Source organism: Mirounga leonina, unplaced genomic scaffold (genome assembly GCF_011800145.1).
Source record: "Mirounga leonina isolate KUSES-001 unplaced genomic scaffold, KU_Mleo_1.0 Mir_124, whole genome shotgun sequence".
NCBI lineage: Eukaryota > Metazoa > Chordata > Mammalia > Carnivora > Phocidae > Mirounga > Mirounga leonina.
This window is the reverse complement of record NW_023270301.1, coordinates 48,961-71,628: the sequence shown is the minus strand read 5'-3', so window position 1 is coordinate 71,628 and position 22,668 is coordinate 48,961. Positions and strand designations below refer to the sequence as shown.

Here is a 22,668-nt window from a genome sequence, read left to right as displayed (position 1 = left end):
CACACACACACAACAGTCTGTACTGGTCTTGGTTTGGGATTCTCTCTCTCTCACACACACACACAACAGTCTGTATTGGTCTTGGTTTGAGATTCTCTCTCTCTCTCTCACACACACACATACATGTGTGCACACACATTCTCTCTCTTTCGTTTTACACTTGTGTTTGGGCCCTGGTTTTATCTTCCATTGCCTTGGTTGTGCTCAGTTGGCTCCTGTATTCTGTCTGTCTCCCTGCTCACACACCTCCTCTAAGCTTCATGTCCACAACTATATCTGGTTACTGGTTGTTTCCATTCAAAGAGCCTACTAAAACCTAAACTAAAGATGTCCCAAATGGAGCTAATTACTTTCTCCTTAAATACCCACCCCTTCATATTGACTTACAAATTTGAGGCCTTTCCATTCTCTGAGTCAAATAGTCTAGAACCTACCAAGTTCTTTTCTTCCTCTTTCTTTCCTTATCCAAGCAATTGCCAGTCTCTGCAGACTTAGCCATCCCAATATATTTTCTATCCAATCTCCCATTTCTTATCCCACTGTATTGGTCAAGGTTCTTTAGAGAAACAGAACCAATAGGATGTGTATATCTAAAGAGATCTATTTTGAGGAGTTGACTCAGGTGATTATGGAGGCTAGCACGTCCAAAGTCTTCAGGCTAAGTTGTCAGACTGGGGATCCAAGGGAAGCCAGAGCTGCAGTTCCGTCCCATGGAATTCTTCCATGCTGGGAGAGTTCGGTCTTTGTTCTCACCAGGGCTTCTAACTGCTTGGATGAGGCCCACCCACATTATGGAGAGCAATCTGCTTTACTCAAAGTCCACAATTTAAATGTTAATCCCATCCAAAACACCCTCACAGAAACATCCAGAATATTGTTTGACCACAGAGCCAGGCATGGTGGCCCAGCCAAGGTGACACGTAAACGCAAGCATCATATCCACTCTCTTACCCATGTGTCACTGTCAGTATCTCATAAAGTTATAATACTCTCCGATTGCCTTTTGTCTCTCAATCCCTCACTACCTCAAACCATCCCACTACTGCTCTATCAGCATCAGTGTATGTATCCGTACGATCCTTTCACTCTGGTGCTCACTTTTTGCTCTCTGAATCACATGCAGACTCTAGTAATGACCTACCAGGCCCTCCCTGATATGGAGTTAACCAGTCTTTCAAGCCTTACCATTAATGCTCCTATTTCACACGTTGCGGCAGCTGACTGGCTAGTTCTTAAACATTCCAGCTGCAGGTGAAAACTTTTGTCTCAGTGTTTCTCCTAGCAGGGAAACGTTAACCCTCCACCTCTTCTCCTGAAGTTCTGTTTGTAACGTCCCAGCTACCACTACCTCAACATTACAATAGTAGCTACACCCCAACACATTCCCTTAAACACTGGAATTGTCCATATCACCACCAATACCAACTACAAGCGAAAGAGAAAAGAGAGCTAGTAAATGACACATGGACATTTCATATTAAAGGGTTATTCTGAGAGCAAGAAACAATAACAGAGTATGAGATCTAAATTGTTTTCATATTCCTGAAAATAAACATTGCATCTTTAATTGAGACCCCTGTCCTGTTTTCTCTCCCCAGAGGAAACTTCTATGGTAAGTTCACTGTATACTCACACCATATTTCTATATTATTTTTCATAGTTGCAGATGTAAAATAATGTATTGATTCTGATTCTTCTTAATTTATTAAAATATTAAAATGTACATAGTGTTCTGTAATTTGCTTTATACGAAATGCTGTTTTTTCAGATTTATGTAAGTCAATACATATAAAGTTCATTCATGTGAGCTACTTTAATGCATTCATTGTATAAGTAATCAAAACTTATCATTATAGTTCCCTACCAATGGATATTGGGGTTGTTGCCTTTCTTTTTTTTCTATTACACATAAACATGTCATGTTTCCCTATCAACATGTATATAATCAGACAATACACTCAAAACTTAAATTGGTAGGTGGCACAGTGTTTTCATCTTTAAATTTACCAGATAGTGTGCAATGGCTCTCCAAAGTGATTCTGCCAATTTATATTCCAATTACAGTGTATGTTTACATTTCTCTAAATCAATGCCATGGTCAGAATATTTTAAGTTTGACCAATCATACCAGTGCAAAATATTTCCTTATTGTTTATAATTTCTGATTATTATGAGCTTAACCTTTCTATATGTTTGTCAGCTATTTGCATTTTCTCTTCCGTGAATTGCCTTTGACATATGGCTGTTGAAATATTTGTGTTTCCTAATTTGTTAGTGGAGGTTCTTTATATAAAGTGAATTCTAACATTTGTCAATTAGATATATTGTACATATCCTCTCCTATTGTGTGGCTTCCCTTTTATTATATGTTCTTTTGTGATACATAAGTTTTTATAATTGTGATGTGGTTAAACTATCAGATGCTTCTTTTGTTATTACTATTATCTATGTCTTATTTAAGAAATCTTTTGAAAATTTTTTTCTTTTTCTTTTTCTTTTTTTTTTTTTTAGTAGGCTCCATGCCCAGCATGAGGCCCAATGTGGGGCTTAAACTCAGGACCCTGAAATCAAGACCTGAGCTGAGATCAAGAGTTGGATGCTTAACCAACTGAGCCACACAGGCACCCTGAAAATTTTTAATATTTTTGCTGTAAAGTTATGTTTTTCATTTTGGTTCTTTAATCCATCAGAGTTTACCTTTGTGTTTGTTGAGAAAAAGAGATATAGTAATTTTCTATTCATAAAGACAATTGTCCTCAAACTGTTATGAACATTTACCACCCACTAATTTTAAATGCTACCTATATTATATCTAATTCAAGGCTATTTTTAACTTATCTATTTATCTATCTTTGCAAGAATATCATACTCTATTCATTACTGTAATTTTATAGTAAGTCTTAAATATCTGTTAGTGAAAAATCCCTTCCTCCTTTCAACTTTTAAAAATTGTGTTAACCATTTTTGGACCTTTACTCTTTTTTAAAACCTAATAATATATTTTATTTAATCCAAAATATATAAAATACCATTTCTTCAATACAAAATATAACATTTATGCCACATCTTCATTCAGACTAGCCACATTTCCAGTGCTTAGTAGCTATGTGTGGCTAGTGGCTACCATGCCAGGCAGTATATCGGAACTTTATTCTTGCAAGCGATTTTTTGAATTGTCAAGGTCTATGAAAAAAAGTTGGAATTTTATTTCCAATTGCGTTGTTGCTTTTTAAAAAAAATTCAGAGATAATCTACATTTTTATAATATCATCCATCCGTCTATGAACAAGTTGTATCTCTGTTCATTTTTTTTAAATTCTCTGTTCATTTAGATCTTCATTTATATCCTTAAAAATGTTTTGTATTATTCCACATCCAGGTTTTGTATATTTTTGAGATACCTTACCAGATACCTTGGAATACCTATGGACTTTCTTAGTTTCATGTCTTGACCATATTTTCCTATTATATTTTCAATTTGATTGTTACATATCATGTACATGAGTACTGTTTGATATTTAGATGTTGATCTTATGTCCAATAATCTTGCTGAATGTCTTGTTTGTCCTAATAATTCTATACAGATTCTTTTGAAATTCTGACATTATCAATTATATTGCCTATAAATAAGGACAACAGTGCCTCTTTAATCAGTTCTTATACCCTGCAATTACTTTCCCCCCTCACTGTTTTGTTCCTGCTGCATGGGAACAATGAGTACCCTCATGTTGTTGCCATCTTTAGGAAAAGCTTTAAAAATCTAGTGTCAAGCATCATGAGTGCTGAAAGTAAACATAGGGCTTCTTTACCAGATTCAGGGAGTTCTCTTCTGTTCTTAGTTTTCTATGAGTTAATATATTTGAAAGTGTGGAGCGGAGCATTTGGCATATAATAGGTGCTCAATACATGTATCTTTAATCAGTAAAATGAAAATGACTCCATGAGACGAGATTCATATGAAAAATAAATATAATTCCTAACTTTTAACATGCGTTTTAATGCAAAATGAAACTTCTGTAAGTCTATGGTTTGTAATCAAAATACTCCTCCTCAAAAGGAGTCTTAGAATGTTTATGACAACAGTCTTGCTCACAAATGTCCATTTAGTTCCTAAAGTGCATGAAAAGAATTTCCAGATCCCCTTTTACTCTCGGTTTGTATTTTTTGCCCACTCGATCACTCAGGATCCTGTCTAGGCTCCTGGAGGCTATATCAGGCACAGGGCAGGTGTGCATTTATGGTTGACATCTGTCTGTACTGGATCTACTGAATTGTCCTTGCTTCCTCTGGCCTCTGGCCATCCATCCATGTAGGTTTTTGCTGAGTCCTGTTCCCCACCATGAGGTGTCCAGATGCAGCTCTGAGGAATCAGTCCATGATGCATGTCCCCTGACAAGAGATGTGTGTAGGGATGACACACAGACATCCTCTGCCTTCAGATCCCCAGTCTGTCATCATGTTTTGTCTCCTCCCTGACATACCCCCATAACTTGTAGAGCTCAGCTGTAGGGAGAGGGGCAGGGGGTAGGGCCGAGAAACCCACCATTATCCATAGCCACTCATTTTTAATTTCTTTTATAATTTCTTCATCCAGTGTAGGTCCAGGGGAATTCTAAATCTAGTCTGGAGGTAGGGCTGAGCTGCCGATTCCCAAATGCCAGGAAATACGTTGCTGAATCCATCTCTCTCTTGTGTCATCCCCTTCTTCTGAAGTATTGAGCAGAGAATGACTTTGATGCTCCTACATAGGAAAAGGAAACACTGAGAAAGTTCGTGTTAATGTTTTAAAATATCATCATGTTATATATAGTTAAATGCATTTGCTATAAAAGATACTAATATTGTTACAATGAAAGTATAGGCATATTACAAATGGATATGTTTCCAAAGTCCATTTGTAAGTAAATTTAAAGGAACTCCAAACATACCTTTTTATAGAAACAATGTTGTAAATGGTGATATTATGGATAATCCATCACAACCACTACTTAGCCCATAAAGTAGCTGGAACAGTGTCCAAATAGAACCATTGTAGTAACAGTCACTTGATGTTGGCAGAACAGTCTCAGCTGCTCTACTAGTGATGGCTTTGTGGTTATTATTAAATAGTATGATGTCGGGTGCCTGGGTGGCTCAGTCGGTTGGGCGACTGTCTTCCGCTGGGGTCATGATCCTGGAGTCCCGGGACCAAGTCCCGCATCGGGCTCCCTGCTCGGCGGGGAGCCTGCTTCTCCCTCTGACCCGCTTCCCTCTCGTGCTCTGTCTCTCATTCTCTCTCTCTCTCTCAAATAAATAAATAAATAAATAAATCTTAAAAAAAAATAAATTAAAAAAAAAAAAAAGAATAGGGCGCCTGGGTGGCTCAGCTGGTTAAGCGACTGCCTTTGGCTCAGGTCATAGTCCTGGGATCGAGTCCCGCATCAGGCTCCCTGCTCGGCGGGGAGTCTGCTTCTCCCTCTGACCCTCCCCCTTCTCATGCTCTCTCTCTCTTAAATAAATAAAATCATGGGGCACCTGGGTGGCACAGTTGGTTAAGCGACTGCCTTTGGCTCAGGTCATGATCCTGGAGTCCCGGGATCGAGTCCCGCATCAGGCTCCCTGCTCGGTGGGGGTTCTGCTTCTCCCTCTACCTGCCGCTCCCCCTGCTTGTGTTCTCTCTCTCTCTGTCAAATAAATAAATAAAATCTTAAAAAAAAGAAAAAAAAAATAGTATGATGTCAGGCGCCGGGGTGGCTCAGTCGGTTGGGCGACTGCCTTCAGCTCAGGTCATGATTCTGGGGTCCCTGGATCGAGTCCCGCATCGGGCTCCCTGCTCAGCGGAAGCCTGCTTCTCCCTCTGACCCTCCCCCCTCTCATGCTCTCTCTCTATCTCATTCTCTCTCTCAAATAAATAAATAAAATCTTTACAAAAATAAATAAATTAAATTAAATTAAATGCCTGGAGGAGGGGCGTCTGGGTGGCTCAGTCGGTTCGGCGACTGCCTTCGGCTCAGGTCATGATCCTGGAGTCCCTGGATCAAATCCCGCGTTGGGCTCCCTGCTCAGCGGGAAGCCTGCTTCTCCCTCTACCTGCCGCTCCCCCTGCTTGTGTTCTCTCTCTCTCTGTCAAATAAATAAATAAAATCTTAAAGAAAAGAAAAAAAAAATAGTATGATGTCGGGCGCCTGAAGTGGGACTCGATCCCGGGACTCCAGGATAATGACCTGAGCCAAAGGCAGTCGCTTAACCAACTGAGCCACCCAGGCACCCCAGGAACTGTGTATATATTAAACACAGAACTCATGTTATACACACATTCACACATCAATGTGTATGTACATATATTAAAAATAGCAGATATTTCCCTTAATTTTTATCTGAACCATCATGTATTATAAAACATTAGCCACATTAGTACTTTGCACATGCATTTATAAAGCATTTTATTCACTTATATTTTTTCACTTTAATTTCAAAATAAAGAATATTTTCCATAGGAATTTTAGTAACTTACTGTCAATGGGTGATACATATTGCATAAAATCACTGGGAATCAAAACGCTTTGGATCACTATCATTTTGCAGTTTTAAATGACTGATAAATTCCAGGGTATTATCTCCATGTTCTTCTTAACTCATTAATTGAGGAAGGAGGACATATTACCAAATGTATTCAAATAACAAACTTTAAAAAGATATGTAAACTTTTTTTTTATATATGTAACCTTCTCTTAAGAAATTCATTAAAATAGTATAGTGTTATTTTAATCAAATGAATCTTTATAACCATTATGTGAATATATGTTAGAGTCTGTTGTCACAGGAAAGGTGAATGAGCACATTAGTGGTTTTTCTGTTTATGTATTCGATCTGAAGATAATTAATATGCTTTAGAGTAATTGTGGTTATTTGTAAATAGATGTGTTTAGTGTTTTACTTTAAAATCTGTAGTCATAAATAACATTCATAACAGAAAACAAATTTAGCAAACACTGATCATTAAAGCAAAAAACAACTAATATTAACCTAATTTGAAAACAGATGTATATATTAAGTATGGTTCAAGCTTATTGTTTTTTATTATCATTGTTTGTTTCTGTATCTTTGGAAGCTAGAACAGTGCTCTTCATATAATAAGTGCTCAAAAAATACTTATTATGCTCTACAATGTACTCTGAGACCGAAGTACTGGAGTAAATATAACTGATACACCTATTTATTTATTCACTTATTTATATTACTATTTTTATTTTTTAATTATTAAACACACTTTGAGATTTAAAAAAAAGATAGATTAACATGCAGATGTGAGAAATAATAGAGAAAGGTCCAGTATGCCCTTTACCCAGTTTCCCTCAAGGGTAATATTTATGAAATGGTAATAAAATATCACAGCCAGGATACTGATGTGAGTACAGTCCAGATAGAGAACATGTCCATCACCACAAGATGCCCCATGTTGTCCTTTTATAGTTAGACCCTCTTTTCAACTACTTCTGTCCCTAAGCCCTGGCACTACTAATCTGTTCTCCATTTCCATAATTTTGTCATTTTGAGAATTCTATACAAATGAACTCATACAGTCTGTAAACTTTTGGGATGGGCTTTTTTCACTCAGCATAATTCCTTGTGGACTCATCTAAGTTGGGTGTATCAATAGTTCATTCCTTGCTATTACTGAGTAATACTCCATTGTATAGTTTTACTGCACTTTTGTGTTTTTTCATTTTTTGTGGCAAAATACCTATAACCCAACAGTCACCATATCAACCATTTTTGAGTGTACAGTTCAGTGTTATTAAATACATTCGAATTGTTGTGCAACCAGCACCATCACCCATCCCCATAACTTCTTATCTTGTAAAACAGAAACCCTGTCCCCATCAAAAGATAACTCCCCATTCTACCCTTTTCCTAGCTTCTGGAAACCACCATTACACTTTCTGTCTTCATAATTTTGACTATTCTAAGTACCTCATATAAGTGGAATCATAGAGTGTTTGTCTTTTTGTGACTGGCTTATTTCACTTAGCATGATGTGAAGATCCATCCATGTTGTAGTGTATTATAGAACTGTCTTCCTATTTAAGGCTGAATAATACTCCGTTGTATGGATATACCACAACTTGCTTACCCATTCATCTATTGATGGGCACTTGGGTTGCTTCCATATTTCAGCTATTGTGAATAAGGCTGCTATGAACATGGGTGTGCAAATATCTCTGAGACCTTGCTTTCAATTGTTTTGGATATATAACCAGAAGTGGAATTGCTGGATCACATGTAATTCTATTTTAATTTTTTGATGAACCACCATGCTGTTTTCCATAGTGTCTTACTATTTTATATTCCCAGCACAATGCACAGGGGTCCCCATTTCTCCAACTCCTCATCAGCACTAGTTGTTTTCTGCCTTTTTTTTTTTTTTTATTAGCCATCCTAATGGCTGTGGGGTGATAACTCATTGTGGTTTTTATTTGCATTTATATAATGATTACTAATGTTGAGCATCTTCTCACATGTTTATTGGCCATTTTTATAATCTTTCTTAGAGAAATGTGTATTCAAATCCTTTGCCCACTTTTGAATTTTTTGTTGTTGTTGTTTTATTTTGGTTTTGTGTTCTTGAGTTGTAGGATTTCTCTGTAATTCTGGATTTACTCCCTCATCAGATACATGGTTGGCAAGCATTTCCTGTCATTCTGTGGGTTGCTGTTGTACTCTAAGGATGGTGCCTCTGATGCACAGAACGTTTTGATTTTCATGAAGTACCACTTGTCTCTTTTCCTTTTGTTGCCTGGGCCTTTGGTGTCACATACAAGAAATCATTGCTAAATCTAGTATCATGAGGATTTTGTCTTCTGTTTTAAGAGTTTTATTGTTTTAGGTCTTACATGTAGGTTCTTGGTCCATTTTGAGTTAAATTTTGTATGTGAAGTTAGGTAAGAGTTCAGCTACACTCTTCTGCATGTGGATACCATTTTCCAGCACCATTCACTGAAAAGCCTGTACTTTCCTCCATTGAATTGTCTTGGCACCCTTGTTGAAAATCATTTGATCATATATATCAGGGCTTATTTCTAGGCTATTTGATTCCATGGTTTTTATGGCAATACCACACTCTTTTGATTACTGTAGCCTTGTATTAAGTTTTGAAATCAGGGAGGTGAGTCCTTCAGTTTTATTATTCTTTATCAAGATTGTTTGGACTATTTGAGGTCCCTTGAGATTCCATGTGAATTTTGGGGTTGGTTTTTCCCTATTTCTGCAAAAATGTTATTGGGACTTTGATAGGGATTAAACAATCTGTAGATTTCTTTGGGTAGTATTGACATTTTAATAAGATTAAGTTTTCTAATCCATAAACATGGCATTTTTTTCCATTTATTTACATCTTTTAAAAATTTCTTTCAGAACTGTGGTTTTCATCATACAAGTCTTTAACTTCCTTGTTTAAGTTATTTCCTAAGTATTTTGCTTTTTTGATGCTATTATAAATATAATTGTTTTTTGTAATTTTCTTCTCAGATTGTTTGTTAGTGTATAAAGATGAAATTGATTTTTCCTTTTTTTTTTAAAGATTTTATTTATTTATTTGACAGAGAGAGACACAGCGAGAGAGGGAACACAAGCAGGGAGAGTGGGAGAGGGAGAAGCAGGCTTCCCACGGAGCAGGGAGCCTGATGCAGGGCTCGATCCCAGGACCCTGGGATCATGACCTGAGCCGAAGGCAGATGCTTAATGACTGAGCCACCCAGGTGCCCCTGAAATTGATTTTTCTATATTGGCTTTGTATCTTGATACTTTGCTGAATTTAATTTTTCATTCTAACAGTATGTGTGTGTGTATGTGCACACCATATTTAGGGTTTTCTATGTATAAGATCATATCATCTGTACACAGAGAAAATTTTACTTCATCTTTTCCAGTTTGGATGATTTTATGTCTTTTTCTTGCCTAACTGCTCTGGTAGAACTTCCAGTACTATGTTGAATAAAAGTAGTAAAAGCAAGCATCCCTGCCTTGTTCCTGATCTTAGAGAAAAAAAAATTTAGTCTTTCATCATTAAATATAATATTCACTGTGGGTTTTTCACAAATGGCTTTTATTATGTTGAAATAGTTTCCTTCTATTCCTAGTTTGTTGAGTGTTTTTATCATGAAAGTGTATTGTTTTGTCAAATGCTTTTTTCTGCATCAATTGAGATGATCATGTGTTTTTTTTCCCTTCATTCTGTGGATGTGGAACATTATTTTGATCAAATTTCGTATGGTAAACCATCCTTGCATTCCAAGAATAAATTCCATTTGGTTATGGTGTATACAGTTATTTTCAATATGCTACTGAATTCTGTTCACTAGAATTTTGTTGAGGATTTTTGCATTGATGTTCACAGGGCATTGATCTGTAGTTTTCTTGCAGTGTCTTTGTCTGGCTTTGGTATCAGGATAATGCAGGCCTTATAAAGTGAGTTAGGGAGTGTTCCCTCCTCTTTGATTTTTGGGGAAAAGCTAAGAAGGATTGGTATTAGTTCTTTAAATGTTTGATCAGTGAAATCATCAGGCCCAGGGCTTTTCTTTTTTGGGAGAAATTTGATTATTGATTCAATCTCCTTACTAGTTATAGGTGTATTCAGATTTTCCATTTCTTCATGATGTAGTCTTGGGAGGTTTTGTGTTTCTAGAAATTTATCCAGACTGCTACTATATTTGTAATAATTTAAAAAATTCACATATATTATGATAATTTCTTACTCCATAAGACACTGTGTAGAAGTATGATGGTAAATCGTTGGATAATACTATCCCATGGAGTATCACACATCACCGAGCCCTTCCTCCTGTTGTTGAATGTAGGTTGACTTCAACTATTTGTCTGCAATGAAAGTCCTAATACTGTGCACACATCTCTTCTTGGTTCCTTGCGATAAATTCTTAGAAATAGAGTTTGTGGATCACTGGATCCATAACCACTTTCTCCCGCTCTGACCAAGTCTTTTGAGGTGATACCAGGAAGGAAATTAGGTCAAAGTTTAAGCTACAAATTGAGCAACAAGAACACTTTACTTAGGGGTGCCTGGGTGGCTCAGTCGTTAAGTGTCTGCCTTCGGCTTAGGTCATGATCCCAGGGTCCTGGGATCGAGCCCTACATCGGGCTCCCTGCTCAGCAGGAAGCCTGCTACTCCCTCTCCCACTCCCCCTACTTGTGTTCCTGCTCTCACTATGTCTCGCTGTCAAATAAATAAATAAAATCTTTATTAGAAAAAAAAACACTTAGGCAGTTTTCTTGTAATTATCTTACTATTCCATTTTTCCAGTAAATTATGTCAAATGGGTAGAAAATTATGGATATATAGTTTTGTCCAGCAGCAATGTTTTAAATACAACTTCATTTATAGTTTTACTTTTATTCTTTTTTTTTTTTTTAAAGATTTTATTTACTTATTCATGAGAGAGAGAGAGAGAGGCAGAGGGAGAAGCAGACTTCCCGCAGAGCAGGGAGCCCGATGCGGGACTCGATCCCAGGACTCCGGGATCATGACCTGAGCCAAAGGCAGACGCTTAACCATCTGAGCCACCCAGGCGCCCTACTTTTATTCTTAATATGTTCAGTACTCACACATAAATTTACTAACTGTATTTAAAATTTGATAAGCAACTAATTTATAACCATCATCAGCAAAATAATAAATTTAACATTTAGTGACAATTTGCTCTGTGCCAGAAGTAGTCCTAAGCCCTTTATGTACATAATCTCATTAACTTAGCAAAAACCTTAGCAAAGTGGATATTATGAGCTCTGATTTATAGATGAGCAACCAGAGGCACTGAGGGGTCCAGCCTTATAGCCTTAAGAGGAAACAGAGCTGAAACCTAAGTCTGGGTTGTTCAGATTAACATTTATTTAGTGCTCAATATCAAGCAATGAATGTTCTAAGCTATAAAAGTGAGAATTTTACAAATGACAAAATAAAGATCCTGAAACGTTTGTTATGTGTCCAAAAGGACTCAGTGAATAAATAAGGCACCCGGGCTCAGACACATCCCAGGGGCCCCATGCTTAGGAGTTCTCTCAGAACTGCTGTAATTGCACAGGAAGAAGTACAAATTAAATAAGGTAGCCACTTTGGACCAAGCAATTTAACATATATATATATATATATTTTCCCCCCCTCTGACAAGAAGAGACCATGCTGCCTGAGGGGAAAAAAAGGCTAGACTTTGGGCTCCCATCAGCTGTGGGAAACAATGTGCCCAACCCAGCATCCTGCCCTCTCTAAACCCCACTCTTACTCTTTGCTTCCCCCCCCCCCCCCCCCCTTACCTAATGGATCATAGTCTTCTTTTCCCGTGACTATAACACTTTCCCAGGATACTATCTGGGTGGTCTGGCTCTCAGGAGACCTGGTTTCTTGTTGGGCTTCTATTCCTGACTATGGGATTTAGCCTCACAGGAACTGAAGGTCTAAAGACCCACTGGCCAACCGAGCTGCAGTTCTCTGATCATCAGGCGATGGCGGTCAGCCGGGGCTGCAACTGCTGACGCACAACCAGCCCCTTTTGGTGTCCACTGGCACTCAAGAGGCGAGACAAAATCCGCCCAGACCTTGAGAACCCTCCTGTCCGCCATCCACAGGCTGCTGTGTTGCACTCAACCACAACTTTGAAAGGTCAGTGTATCTTGGAGTTGGCTTTAACATAAGAGATAAAATGGACCTTTCACTCCTCCAGCAAATACCTTGTCCTTTGTGCAACTTTTGGAAAAAATGGAATTTTGGAAATATTTTCTCTTAGACTTTTAGCATTCCTAAGCTGATCCACTGCCCTGGTGAACGGTTCCCCATCGCCTCGGTTACAGGAAGAACAGCAGTCACTCTGGGATTTTAGTCGTTTTTTCCCAACTCCCTCGAGCCTCATCTCTACCGCCAGCCTGTTCTTGCCATGAGGCTCCGCACCTGGTGGCCTGGTCTGACCCATGGCTGGCCAGTGACCGTGTCTGAACTCAGTCCAGGTCTCTGCTGAGTTCCCAGATTCTTTTTACCTGACACATAGCCTAGCCCTGTGGTGCAATGAGTCCTCTTTCCTTTTACATCCGTTTCCTTTCTGGTAAGCGTACGTGCTCAGGAGTAAACCTCAGAAAATTAAGGAAAGTCGAAAGTTTCGAAACACGCAGAGGTCACTTTAAAAATGCAAAGGACGCAGGACACCGGCTCGGGCGTGGGGACTGCCAGCCGGCTCACCCTGCCCTCCCCCAGTCCGGAAGTGCCAGCGTCGGCGGTGGCCCCAGGCAGCCGTCGGAGCGGAGGAGGCGGCCGATGCCGGGCTGAACGAGCTCAGCTGTTCCGGGCTCCTCCGCCCCGGGGGACCGCCTGGCCCTTCCCGCGCGGGGCAGCCCTGCCTGGTCGCGCAGCCCCCGGCCGCAGTCCGCCCGCGCGGCTCGGGGCGACCGGCTGCGCAGCCGCGAGGTGCTGGGGGCGGAACCTGGTGTGGCTACGCCGCGCGAGGTGAGAGGCGGGCCCGGCGGAAGGTGAGGGTGGAGCCCGGCGAGGGGCGTCCTGAGCCCGGAGCTGCGCCGGGAGGGAGGGGAGCGGGGCGGGGGCGCGGGGGCCGGGGGCCGATAGGTGCAGACTCGGGCCTGCCAGACTCTGGACCTGGGCCGGCTGGCGCCTGGGCGCCATTCCGCACCCGGCGCGGACTTCGGAATTGGCCCGAGACGCACAGGAAGCGCGGGCGGAGCGCGTTTCCACGGGGCGCCGAGCACCAGCCGAGCGCCGAGGATGCGTGCCCTGCCGGCCCCGGACGCGCCCGCCAACGAGCGACTGCTGACCCGGCACCCCGAGGCGCCCAGGGTCCGGGACGCGGTGGTGCCCGCACGCAGGAGCGCGGTGGAGAGGCTGGCGGCCGACCGCGCCAAGTACGTGCGGGGCCCGCCGGGAGCCGGCCCGGGCCCGGCTCCCGAGGGCAGCAGCCCCGGGGTGAGCGAAGGGACCGCGGGCGACCCTCGGCCTCCGGCTCGCGTCCCCGGTGCCGTGGCGCGCAGGGCCATCGCTCGGAAGCCGCTGAGACCCGACTCCCTGGTCATCTACCGGCAGAAGTGCGACTTCGTCCGAGGACAGGGCGCCGACAGCTCCAGGGGGGGCCTGGTGAAGAAGCTCTTCCAGGGGCCGGGCAAGGACAGGACGCCGGCGCCCCCGGACACGTCCCGGGTGGGAGAGGAGGTCAGGGCCAGGCGCGAGGAGGCGGTCTTGACCGAGCCCGGCCCTACTGCGGCCCCCGCGGCCCCCGGCGTTCCCGCGCCCCCAGCGCGCGCAGCGCCCTGTGGGACGCCCACCAGAGTCCCGGCTGCGTCCCGGGTCCCGGAGCTGCGAGGGACGAGGCGCGGGGGGCTGCAGCGATCGCAGTCAGACCTCAGCTCCCGCTACTCAGCGTCCTTGGCCGAATGTGACACCTTCTTCCAGTTCTGCGGCCTGGAGCCTGAGGTGGTGGAAGATCTCGGGAGGGAGAATTTCTCCGCGGGGTCGGACCGCGTCACACTCAAGGTCCGCAGCGTGAGCGTCGCCACCTCTGACAGCGGCTTCTCCCGGCACAGCGGCGGCGAAGAGGGACTGCAGGAGGAAGAACTGACCGAGCAGGTGCCCAGCACCACCTCGGTCATCGAGAGGAACGCCCGCATCATCAAGTGGCTGTACACCTGTAAGAAAGCCAAGGAGAAGACCGGCCAGGGGCTGCAGGGCCCGGCGTGACCGCTCGCGCTCTGGGGAGACTTGGACCCTAGGTGTGCATCCGGAAAGCCCGGGAGGGGTGTCTTTGTGCGTGCGTGTCTGTGAGGGCTTGGTGGGTGTGGCCGGGTTGGATGGATCCAGTCCAAGGGACCCTACATGTTAAGACACAGAGGCTCATGCGTCCAAGGACCACTGCTAAGAGAGCAGAAGGGCCGCCAATCCAGGTCCCCTGCAGGACCAGCACCCTTTCTTTTGAGTGTTTTGCTTCTAACTGCCTGGAAATGTAATTCCCATAAGAAGGGAAGTCGGAGTTAGAAAATGCTCCGTCAGAGATAAGTTTGCAGCCCTGCTATTATTTCCTTCGTTGAAAATAGCCTGAGAGCTGTAGGGTCTGTGTGAATTGACCTGTGGGCATCCTGAGGTTGGATCAGAGCTCACTGGTCCACCTGTAACCCTAGAGTGGGACTGCCAACCCCTCTCCAGCAGAACGAAAGGCTCTGAGCTCATTCCTGGAGGCCTTCAGCAAGCCTGGCGGAGAGGGAGAACTTCTTTACAGTTTGGCATTCATATAGCTGCACAGGTCTCCACGTGGCTAAATTTTGTTTGAGTTGTCTGGAGAGCTTTCTGAGGAGAGTCTTAGTTCACAAGAAGGAGCATCAGTTTGCTGAACTGGGCCTGGGCTCAGTTATAACTGGTGTTTTAGAACTCTGCACGGCTGTGATTCTATAGTTTATTTACCTCCTATGATCACACAGGAGATAAATTTCTTCCCCTTGGACACCGGTAGCACAGGATTGATCTCAAGTTCTTTTTCACTGAGGAACTAAGGAATGTTTATCCTTAGTGACCTCTACTCTTCCTTCCAAGAACATGTGGTGAGGGCATTTTGGGGGTAGTGAAGGGAGAAGAGAAGGTACCTTTTTGGGGTTCTCCTTAGGAACCAAGAATTTAAACATTGCACCATTATTTTTTCTCTTACCCTTCAATGACAACTTGCTATAGATTAAAACAAAATTCATGAGATGGAAGTATTTTTGTCTGCCCTTGATATAAACCAATCGGAGACACAGTATCAATCTTCAGAGTGGTGGGGAGGCTGCTACAAGATGTGATTGTACACAGCTCACCTGTTTGAGGACTGAACAAAGGCCTAACTTCCTTGAGTAGCCATGGCCTAAGCATAGACTTAAAAATTAACAAGGAGAAATAAATTGGATTCAGAAGAATCATGACTTAAGTTTTCCCATATAATTTATTGAATATTATTGTATTTTTCGCCAGCCTTAGAATTAAATAGTCAGCATTTAAAATAAAAATAACAACACATTAGCTTGTACTTTTCACAAAGTGTCTTTTGAAACTGAGGTGAATACATTCCTCCCAAGCCATCAGGACTGCCTTGGTGTCAAGGAGGAAAGTTGTGGGGACTGGCATGGTTCCAGAGGGACATGGTCTAGTAGAGCACTAAAGTGGGGGGACTGGGAGGTGTCTTCCGTTGGTAATCACTCCTCCACCTTAGCCTCCCATTGTCCATAAAATGAAGGCAGATAGGCAGATCGTTTCCAACCTCTATTCTTTTTGATTCTGTATAGTTAATCTGTATATCTGTGTTTTATGATTGGAACCTAGAAAAGGAAAATAGGAAACCATTATCTATTGGAGTATGTAAAAAGTAAACTTAAAAATAAGTTCCCTCAGGTTGCCAACTTTGTGCTGTATTTTGTGCACAAAGGGTAGGTAGAATTGTTGATATAAATAGTGCTGAGGTAACAAGATGATGCGCAAACAAAATAAAATAAAACCTGACAGCATACAAATCCACACTCTCCCCTCTGACCCCTCCAGACCCAGATGCACCCTCATCTCCAGGCTCCAATGTCAAAGCAGTGACCTGCAAGAGAATTTAAGATTCCTGCTAGGAAGTAACCTTCTGAAGCCCCTTTTAGGTTTGAGCCTATGAAAAATGGAAGAAGTTGGGTTAGCTTGTGAGAACATTCACTTTTATGGCCAAGAAAAGTAGTTGAGGCAAGAGGAAAGTGACAGAAGGTTTAAGAAACTGCCAGCGTGAATCTATGCAGGAGAGCAGAGGTTTTCCCTCTCCCTTATTCCTGCTGGTTCCAGTGGAAGATAATGTCATCTGCCTTCTGAGCTGTTATGTTTTTGCTCAGAGAAGGGAGATGGATGTGACCCAAGAGTATGCCTGCGGTTCTGTGTGTTGCCATTCACCAGCACTGTAAAGATTGGCCTCACAAATTTGCTCCCCAAAACCATAGTTCCCATTCTTTGAAATTCATTGCAGGAGACCCAAAGGCTGGCTGCTTATGTGGTCATGGAAGAAGTGAGTTCCCCTGGGCTTTGTCCAGCTTAATGGGACTATGCAAAGTCTGTGCATGACCACAGGACCTCAACTCAGCACATCCAGATGGTGGTCTCTTCAGAGGAAGAGCCAGCAGAGAGAGGCAGGACCCAAAGCACAGAGCATGGCGGCCACTACCTCCCTTGTCGAGGGTCATCTAGCAGCTTGAACAGAAAGGCAGCTGACCTGTCCTCACAGGCTTACTTGTCTGAGACTAATTTCATAACTTCTGGAGGCTGTGGAAACAAGAATTCAAGCTAGTAGTTTTTCTTTAGTTTATCATGATATTTGTGTCAGAATCCATATGGAATCATTTTAGGATTTCATGAAAAATTCAGAAAATCAGAGATGAACAAAGGTGTGCTTTCTAAGTGGGAAGGAAAACGAATGTATTTTATATAGAGGCCTTTGTTCCTTTGGTAAATAGAAATAAATTAAAATAAAAATATCCCATCCAAAATTAAATAAGAAGTTCAAACTCATGTAAAGTAAAAATGCTTGCTTTTCAAAATTGAGACTATCAGAGCTGGAGACTAGCTTATAGAATCTGTATGCAATCCCACTGGGGATCCGTGAGCAGTAGTTCTGCATGGGTGACTGTGGCATTCTGTGTCTCAGTGTGTGATTCGTGAACACTGTTCTTCATCTGCTGGTGCTAGTCACCTTCTGTCCTTTGGTTCTTTACAACAGCAGGGCTGCCCAGATTTAGGTCTCTCTGGTTTTGTGTCTTTCCCATAAAATATAGAAGTTACTGACGTTAGTGTTGTTGTGAAAGAATGGTAACTTGTTCTTTGGGCTAATTAGGGATGAATGTTGTTCAATTTCAAGGCAAAAAGCTCAGATATTCTCACATTTCTCTTAGATACAACACGGAGCACCTGTAGAAGTCCCCTGTAAGCTGGTGGGATAGAACTGTGTCTCATCAAAGATGCCATAGGGGGATCGGACAAACTGGGATGCTCCTGCCTTTCTGCTCCTTTTGTTTTTGACTAGCTGAGAAGTTCTCCAGTCACCATCTGAGAGTGGATTTTAGGTGAACAAGTGGCTGGAGTAGCTAGAAGGCCACTCTTCTCTGTCTTCAGGCCAGCCCCTGGGGCTTTCTGAGAGATTTATGTGTGAAAAGGGTGGAATCCATTTGCCTTCACATATTTATTTGGACCGCCTGCCTTGTTTTCACTTTGTTGTCCAACTGTGATAGTTAGCACTGGCCTTACCAACATTAAAAAGAAATTTTCTTACTGTCCCATGAGTAATTGGAGGCAAACAGAAATTTAAAAATCCAGAAAAAGGCCTCAGGGAGATACATATTTGTTCTGCCACAGAAGCCAGATGATAGCTGTCTTTGCTAAGGCTACCAACTTCTTTTCAAAATTTCAAATGCAGAAAATATCACAAAACCAAAGACTGTGAGGACCAGGCTTCGTAGTATAGTGTTTGGCTTTACAACTGTTGCCTAGACTGACTGGTGTTGATTCACTGATTTTTCCTTACTCCTCAGGAAGCAAGGCTTCCAGACTGTGGGGGCTCCTTGAAGTATGTCCTGGATGATTGGGGACCCCAGGGCCATCCTCAGTGCCACAGGATTTGTCCAATGCACCCAGGTGACCACATGTTTGCTGTTTTCCCAGGAATAAAGCACTCTATTGAAGAAGCGTACATAATTCAGAAGGTTTGAAATGCTATGGAGAAAGGGGAATATGGAACTTGGAAATTAGCTGGGTTGTAGCTGTTAAGACACAGCTGAAGCTCTGGGAGATATTTTCTTGCTTGAGGTGCCTCTATCCTTGCTTCCAGAAGGCAGCAGAGGAGGCGACAGCTGCATGAAAATATTTTCAGGGGTATCTGTTTGACTGGCTTGGTGGCAAAGAGGTACCATGATGCATTTTAATGATATCTAAATTGATTTTAAAAAAAGAAAAAAGAAAGGCAAAGAGTATGAAAGCCAAGCATGAATGCCATAGGATTTACTGCTTTCAATCAATCTGGACTGTTTGGCACCAATTAAATCAAAGTTCTGTAATCATGAGAAGGTGTATTCTACTTTAACAGTGTGGCTAACAAAGAGTAAACATACACTCACATGCTCACACGGACACCTCCATGTCTGAGCATCACTGCCACTTAAACTGCAGAAAGTACTTTTAAAGTTATTTTAGTAATGCCACTCTCATTGGGTTGCAGACGTGTGGACGTGCCATTAAAAGAGAAGTTAGAGTTGATACCGCTAAAAATGCCTTTTTTCGGGAGCTGGCAGGAGACTCAGGAGCTCCCTTCCCTCACAACCATGGCAGCCTGCCTCCTTTGCACCCTGTAGAGCACGCCTCCACAAGGCTCTGGTTCCCAACTGCCCAAAGCAGAGGAGAGGCCCAGGTTCCACAGAACACACCCTGCCCATTTGTCTAATTGCCACCTCCATGGATCATGCAGTCATCCCAGATTTGGCACCAGCTCATCCTTTTCTGCAAAGGATGTGTTTGAGAAGAGGGTCAGCCTCTGGGCAGCTGACCAACTCCAGGATCAGAATGCTGTCGGTAGGCAGTTACTGTGACCCTCACCCAATCCTGACACCCAGACTGCACAGATTTCAGATTTAGAGCCTTTGGAGAGAAATTTTATATCAATGATGACAACCCAAAGAAAATATGTAACCCAGTTGACTCTTTCAAAGCTTATTGTGTTTTAACAAAATACATCTCCTCAGGAACAAAATTATTATGGAGAAGAGTATGGAGGGGAGAACAATGGGTTTCTCAATGGTAGAACATTTTATAAACCAATCCATTTTGATATGTTCATGTACTTGTTTAATATTGTGTTCTATTATGTAACTTTTACTGTGAGAGTAGGTCTTTGAGCACCTTAATATTTATTTTTACAGTTATTGGTCTTCAGATAGTTTTCCTTAACATGATCCGGTTTTAGTTTTTATCAGTACGGTTTTAAATCATTTTCTCCTAGGTTATGTTTTTGTGTACGTTGTTTCCTTGGATATCCCACTTCTGACGGTAAACGTAGTACTCACTACTCTATAAAGTGCTCGGTACCATGGTGATTGTTTTCAGATAATCCCACATATATGCGTTTTTGGAGCCTCTGTTGCCCAAGAATGCACCTTTCTCATCGTAGACTCTATTTCAAGACAACAGAGTCCATGCTTTAAGAATTTTCCCCCAATTGTTCCTCTCAAAATGCTGCTATTTTACTGTTCAATGGATTGCAGTTAGTTTAAAAATTCATTTTACAGGCTTTTGACATATACCCAGTTCCCTTATTTAGAGGTGTTCCATTAAGTGTACATGTCAGTGCTTTAGGTAAAACTGTTTTGTGCCTTTCTACTGTCAGAATAGGATGAACCTTGATCCTATTTACCTTAGATCATAATGGTGCAGACTCATAATGCATATAATAGATAAAAAAAAATAGAAACAAGCTGGTTGTATTCAAAAACACCAAGATCTTCCAGAAGCATCTGTGCTTCAGTGGAGGTACAGGGAAGAATTCAGCTGGAGTGAATTCAGAAGCAGATCCCAGAGATGGGCGTGAAGAAGAGGAACAGCGTTTCCCTGGGCTCCAACAAGATCCAGGGATACTCCCTCTCTTCCATTGAGATTCGTGCCTCAGAGTCAGGTTCCAAGAGTATGGGTGGAGGTGAGAAGTCCCTTCTTCATCCTGAATTACCCCAATTTGCTGAATGACTTTGAGAAAATCAAACTTTGCAGCTCAGTCTGAAAACAAAAGCTTGTAATTATTTTTCACAAGGATAGCAATAGTTACGGCTATGAAATAGTTTCATGTGTTCGTGAAAGAATAGCATGTAAAATAATATGATTAAATACAATGAAAAGAAATAATTATTGATAAAGCAAGAAAAATAGCTTGACAGTATCTATTTCACTAATATATGGGTACAGATTAACAGTGCCTCTGACTGAGAGGTATTTATGTTACTGTAAAGTTTCCTCATTTCAAAATGAGGACTGGTCACTGGTCCTGACGCTGGTCAGTGACACTGAAATAAAAAGAAGGCTTTATTAAACATTGCCCTTCTCAGTCGGTTCAAAGTTCAGTGCCATGGTTACGGTTGGTGATGCCATAAAACATCAGGCCCAGGCAACTGTTATGGTGGTTTTGTAAACAGAGTTTTTTCTACACACTACCTGCAACTAGAGTGCAATATGATGTATTCTGTATTAAAGAAATAAAGTATTTTTTCTCATTTATTACTGGTTTTGAATCTGTACAGAGTAAAGACATTGAAGCCAGAGTGTGCATATTGTATCACTCATGTCTTCTGTTGTCTCCCTTTCTCCCTAATGTCAGATTATCAGCAGAGATGAGGAAGCATTGTAGGCAAGTCCAATGTAGGCAAGTCCAGTGTAGGCAGGTCAGAGGGCATGGAAGTCTCTGGCTCTCCCTGCAGATGGAATGCAGTCAAAACAGTCTTGAATATTTAGCACATTGTTTACCTTTGTTTCATCAGTCTTTTGCTTAAAAATATTTTTTTACCCATCTTTATTAATATCAATATTGGAAAATGGGCCCAAAGATAAATAAGAAAGCACAGTTTATAACCTTTCATGTTAGTTAACTCATTAGAGTTCGAAGATTGAAGGCAGACTCTGTGAACACCAACTTTGCCCTCAGTATCTGCTCAGACTGGGGAGGTAGTGGAGGCTGGAAGGGCAGCTTGGTCCCTAAGTCACTGCCCTGACTGGGCCAGACTGGCTTCCATTTCAGTCCTGCAGTGAAACCGAGGCCAGCATCTAAAAAAGGCATTCTTTGGAGAAGTGATATGAACCGCTCTGCATTTGCATGAAGACCATGGGCAATCCCCCAGGCACTGTCAAGCAGAATTCACTCACATGCATTTACTGAGGAGCCAAATACTGCATGAGGCACTGGGGAGTCCCCAAGCTCCCTACCACCATGGGCTGACATTCTCGTGGGGGGTCAGATATTCCATAAGGATCGATAGATGGATAGATAGGTGGATACATAGATAAAATATATGATAGACAGGCAGATAGATGACAAGGACAGATGGCACACTGAAAGACAGGAAGGAGAGACCAAGGGAGGGAAGGAAGGAGAGAAAGGAAATAGATACACCGAGTGGCACTATGACCCTAATTTATAAATTTCAATATGACCTTTTTGGTTTATGGTTTCTATTTGGTGGCCAGATTGAACCACACAGGGAACTCAAAAGTCCAAATCATATTAAAAAAATCAAGCAAGAGAGAAGGGAAACAGGCAAATTGTAAATGACACTCCCCCCCTCCCCAGAGTTTTATTGTCATCCCAGAGGCCCTTCACCTTGGATGACTACTAGCAAGTCTTACCAGCCTAGCATTACAGCCTAACGCTACGAAGTCTAAACTGATAAAAAGCAGAACACATCACAGATGGGACTTAAGGTCTTGGTCTATATGCAGTCAGAAGTTTGTTGGTAAGGGACCGCAAGCCTTTCCTTGGCTTTGAGAGGAAGTCCACTTTTCAAGCAGAGGAACAGAATAAAAAAAGGCAACACAACAAATAAGCAGTGACTCTTGCAGGCCAGAGTGGGGCAATTTCAGAGAAGTGGCAGTGTTTCCTCTGGGTGGTCTCCGAA

The 22,668-nt window shown here is 42.1% G+C and overlaps 2 protein-coding genes across 2 annotated transcripts in view; both read left to right on the top strand.

Annotated features, from left to right (window-relative positions):
• Positions 1-13,678: 13,678 nt before the first annotated feature.
• On the top strand, positions 13,679-20,555 carry LOC118007384 (protein FAM110C-like). Its single transcript, XM_035000434.1, has 2 exons — positions 13,679-14,754; positions 18,556-20,555. Exon 1 carries the CDS (start codon positions 13,757-13,759, stop codon positions 14,720-14,722), a length of 966 nt encoding a protein of 321 aa, XP_034856325.1. The 5' UTR covers positions 13,679-13,756; the 3' UTR covers positions 14,723-14,754; positions 18,556-20,555.
• Positions 20,556-20,590: 35 nt separating this feature from the next.
• The window catches only part of LOC118007385 (histo-blood group ABO system transferase 2-like), a 37,477-nt gene continuing 35,399 nt past the window's right edge, over positions 20,591-22,668 (top strand). Inside the window, exon 1 of the mRNA XM_035000435.1 lies at positions 20,591-20,705. Within this exon, the coding sequence (XP_034856326.1) occupies positions 20,591-20,705 (115 nt within the window). The remainder of the gene's footprint in view (positions 20,706-22,668) is intronic.

Coding starts and splice junctions, on each gene's coding strand:
- LOC118007384 (XM_035000434.1), top strand. CDS start 13,757: ATGCGTGCCCTGCCGGCCCCGGACGCGCCCGCCAACGAGCGACTGCTG.